Source organism: Camelina sativa, chromosome 7, assembly GCF_000633955.1.
Source record: "Camelina sativa cultivar DH55 chromosome 7, Cs, whole genome shotgun sequence".
Taxonomy (NCBI): domain Eukaryota; kingdom Viridiplantae; phylum Streptophyta; class Magnoliopsida; order Brassicales; family Brassicaceae; genus Camelina; species Camelina sativa.
This window is the reverse complement of record NC_025691.1, coordinates 22,768,699-22,773,112: the sequence shown is the minus strand read 5'-3', so window position 1 is coordinate 22,773,112 and position 4,414 is coordinate 22,768,699. Positions and strand designations below refer to the sequence as shown.

The window sequence follows — 4,414 nt, the reverse complement described above, 5'->3', positions numbered from 1 at the left end:
TGCATCACAAGAAAAGGAACTTTCACTTTGTTCAGGTTCTGTTGCAAGTGAGCAGTGATTCTAAGGATCTCGTACCCGGTTTTAACCCTGATGGATCCCGTGAAGACTAACGGGTCAGAATATTTGGCAACGAGAGCTGCGGGGTCACGAGAAACTGGCATTCCTTTCTTGTTAGCTGCACTTATTTGGAACCTGGGCAGGAGGAACGCCATGATTGGAGCAAGAACCTGTTGAAAACAGAGAACTTGTCAGATTGTTAAGAATTGTCTGAAAACGTGTAATGACTATGACTTTCGAATTAACCTACTGTGAAAATTGGATGGGATGGTTGGACTCCAACAGCTGGTGAAGTCAATACAATGCCTGAAACTCGAGATTCAATCTTTGGATCCATCATAGCCTGCACTTCAATTTTTTTTTTAAACATTGTTTTAGAATTTTGTAGTTTTGGTTGATTGAATACAATGTTTACTTGATGGCTTACAAAGATGTCAGTTACCTTGAGGATGATTGCTCCTCCTGTTGAGTGTCCAATGCAGAAACAGGGGAGCTCTGGATTCTCTGCAAATACCTTATCCAGAAATGATTTCTGAAAATATGATGGTGGGCGGGAGTTTATTCAGCAACAAGGAAACCGATACAGGAGCTAAGACTTTGTATATATAAAAAGAGAGAAAGAGCTATACCAAATCTGCAACAGCGTAATCGAGGGAAGGAACGTAAGCATGAAGTCCATCGCTTCCACCATGACCTGTTCAATTGAAACCAAAAAAGGATCTTCACAGTCAAGTTTACAGATTTGGATGCTTATCATTCAGGGAGATGTCATAGAAGGCTATATAGGAAGATCTCAGAGATGTTCACATTGTCTGCGAATATTATAAATCACAGTTCCTAAGTTGTCAGAAGTATAAAGCTAAAGATGGGTTCATGTGTCACCTTTCCACACGAATTAGGCACCACCCCAACAAAAATCACAATATTCCCTGCGACATCCAAACACAGAGAGGTATGGTTGAAGAGTTTCGTATCTAGCCTATTAAAGTATGAAACAGCTACATCGTAAACACACACTCATATTTTTGCGTTTATTAAGGTACTAAGGTCCGCATCTAGCCATCAAGGACGTGTTTCAACATCCCACCAAATGTTCAAGACCAAGACTTTAACATGACAACCTAAGATATCATCAATGTAGAGGTTTGTACTTTGTTATATATGCGAGGAAGAGAATTTCTACTGGACCTATATGACAAATGAGAGACCAGGAGAAGACAGTACATGCTTACAGTCTACCGAAGCTACTTAGCTAAAATGAACATCAAAACAGTAACAAAAGGTGAAAGAGAAGTTGGCTTACCAATCCAGTCAATTCCATAGACCTTGAACCCGTTAGCATTTAGCTTCTTTGCAAAATCGTTATACCTGCCACTGTCAAAATTATGAAAATAAACTAATGTCAAGCTTCCTAGTGCCAAGAAAAGTATAATCAAAGGAAATGGTGCATAACTAGAGAAAGATGTTCAAACCTATGCTCGTTTAGTCCATGTAGCAGAACAACAAGTCCCCTGCAAGAACATATAGAAAGATAAGAAAAACCAGACAAAAAAAAAATGATCTGAAGGTAATTTGAATAAAACACAGATTAGTTTAGTAACTCAGACACATATAAAAGAGTTTCAAACCATATAAGAAAATAGGAAAGTGATAGTGTGCAAGAAAATGATTGAAGGTTGTTAGAATAAAACTCAGAATAAAGCTTATTAAAACTCAGAAGTATGAAAATCATATAAAAAGAAAAGGAAAGTGATAGTGTGCAAGAAACATTAGACCACATTGCCTCTATTGACAAAGTCCTCTTCTCTTTATATCTATATATATAATACTTTGATCCTTCAAAACCACTTTGACAAGCAAAAATAATATTTTTCTTCACTTTCCCAACTAAATCTGATTCATCTTTACTTCATAAAATGCTTACCAACTAAAACTATTTCTTAATACTTGATAGATTACCATCCCAGTATTAATGGTTAATTTAGCTCAACAAAAATATATGATGACACTCGGGTTAAGCAAACTAATCGAATATAATAAGTGCAAGGAATATATAATATCTATAGATAGATGGGGATCCACATCCACCACTTGAATATTAAACAACTCTCAAGTTGAAATCCAAAAGATCTCATCAAAAATAGGACCACATGCCAAAAAGAAACGTTACATGAAATGTAAAACACAACAAATATCTTCTTTTAGCACCACTGAGCAGAGACGACTCCAAAATAAATGTTTTCTAAATAACAAACACTAATTACATAAACATTAAGGTTAGCATCTAAACAAATGAAGAACATTTCGTAAATGATATATTGATATGAACATATTAAAATTTAAAAATATTAGAAGTGTAAACGAGGATGTACCTGTGATTAGGGGAAAGAGGTGACCAAGACTGAGTAAACAACGTATCACCTCTCTTCGTCGTGAAGAGCGAGAAATCTCTGACGGAGGAGCTTCCATCGCCGCCTTCATCCTCCAAAACTCGTCTAATCGCTAGCTCTCGTCTAACCGCAACCTCCTCATCGACCACAGCCGCAGGGACCGAAGGAGGGGAGACGGAGACGCTCGCACCACCGGATTCGCCACCGATGTTCCTCTTCCTGACGACGATCTGAGGAGGAGACCAGACTTTCCTCTCCTGCTGCTTATCGTCTCTGATGACCACCGTGGTTCTCCGGCGCCAAACGACGACGCGAAAAGGAAGGAGAAGGAAGAGGATAAGAGATTGGATGAACGTGACGAGACGCTTGAGCTCACGCATGGAGAAGAGTACCCTGACGCGACCGCTTGCTCCTGATGTTAGAATCAAAGTTGATGATGATGATGAAGAATCTGATCCCATCGACATTGTTTCCACCGCCATTGACGGTGACGATGAAGATGATCGTAGGAAAGCTTTGATTTTTCAAAAAAATATATTCTAGCAGCGATTAAAGATTGTTCTTTTTACTTGAACAGATCATAAACCAAAGGCAAATGGATCAGAAAATGAAAAGACAAAGACTTTTTTCTTTTTTTTTTTGTTTCCCTCTCCAAAATTAGTGAAATGAGAGAAAGCTTTGAATGGGAGAATCCAAATTTAGGGGGGGGGTTCCTCTGTTTATAATTATAAACAAAACAGACAAAAAAAACAGAGCTTTACAATAATAATATAGCTGATGATGAAGAGGAAGAAGAAGAAGACGATGGTAAAAGGAAAGGATTCGAGAGAATAATTTTATCTTTTTAAAGGAAATGAACCAAAATATTACTATTTTATTTCTTTTTTTTTTTTGTGATATTTTGTTTTGGGAACTTGCAAGAGTTGTCTTCGTTCGTAGCTTTGGGACGAGAGAAGCCGAGTAGATTCTTCCAGACTTTACACGTGTAAAGTCATTAATTATTTAACATTTTTATTTATTTTACATATTTTTTTACGAAAAAAATATCATAAAAATCTTCAATTTTTAAATTTGAGACATTTCAATCACCAACTTTCAATGATTCTTATCCATACAACGAGTGTGATTAAGTTGCCTACTTATACTTTGGACAAGTTCGATCGAATATCTCGTGACTTTTTGTGGGGCTCCACTGCAGAGAAGCGTAAGGTGCATCTGCTGATTTGGGACAAGGTCTGTTTATCTAAGAAAGAAGGGGGATTAGGGGTTAAAACAGTATGTAAGATGAACAAAGCTATGATTGCTAAAGTAGGGTGGAGGTTACTTCATGATCATACTAGTTTATGGGCGAGAGTGGTGAGAGCTAAATACAAAGTTGGAACGACTCGGGATTCTCATTGAACTATTGTGAAGAGTAATTGGTCTTCTACCTGGAGAAGCGTGTGTATGGGATTACGGGAAGTGGTTTTTAAGGATTTGAGCTGGGCAGTCGGAGATGGGAGGCAAATACGATTCTGGACTGATAGATGGGTGACGAAGAGACCATTAATTGAGGCAAGCTTTGGTCGCCTACAAGACGGGTATGAGGGAGTAGTGGCTAGTGACCTATGGTCTGATGGGATTGGCTGGGATTGGGCCAAGATATCACCGTTTCTAGAGCAGGACCAAATACTTGAACTGTCTGCAGTAATGTTGGATAAGGTGACAGGTGCGAAGGATTGTATGGCGTGGGGGGAGACTGTTGATGGTCGTTTTACTGTTAAATCTGTGTATGCACAGTTGACGCGGCGAGAGGTCTTGGAACAAGACATGGGGAAGTTTTATGATCGGATTTGGAAAGTTGCAGTGCCAGAAAGGGTGAGAGTGTTTCTATGGCTTGTTGCGAGGCAGGTTATTATGACCAATGCAGAAAGATTTCGTCGACACTTGACTGAGTCTGCGATTTGCTCTGCCTGCAAAGGGGGGGG

At 38.8% G+C, this 4,414-nt stretch overlaps 1 protein-coding gene across 1 annotated transcript in view; it reads right to left on the bottom strand.

Annotated features, from left to right (window-relative positions):
- The window catches only part of LOC104702046 (monoglyceride lipase-like), a 10,167-nt gene extending 6,851 nt beyond the window's left edge, over nt 1-3,316 (bottom strand). Inside the window, exons 1-7 of the mRNA XM_010417860.2 lie at nt 2,430-3,316; nt 1,530-1,568; nt 1,361-1,431; nt 687-751; nt 500-589; nt 308-400; nt 186-227 (exon numbers count right to left, since the gene is read on the bottom strand). Of these exons, the coding sequence (XP_010416162.1) occupies nt 186-227; nt 308-400; nt 500-589; nt 687-751; nt 1,361-1,431; nt 1,530-1,568; nt 2,430-2,929 (900 nt within the window). The 5' untranslated portion in view covers nt 2,930-3,316. The remainder of the gene's footprint in view (nt 1-185; nt 228-307; nt 401-499; nt 590-686; nt 752-1,360; nt 1,432-1,529; nt 1,569-2,429) is intronic.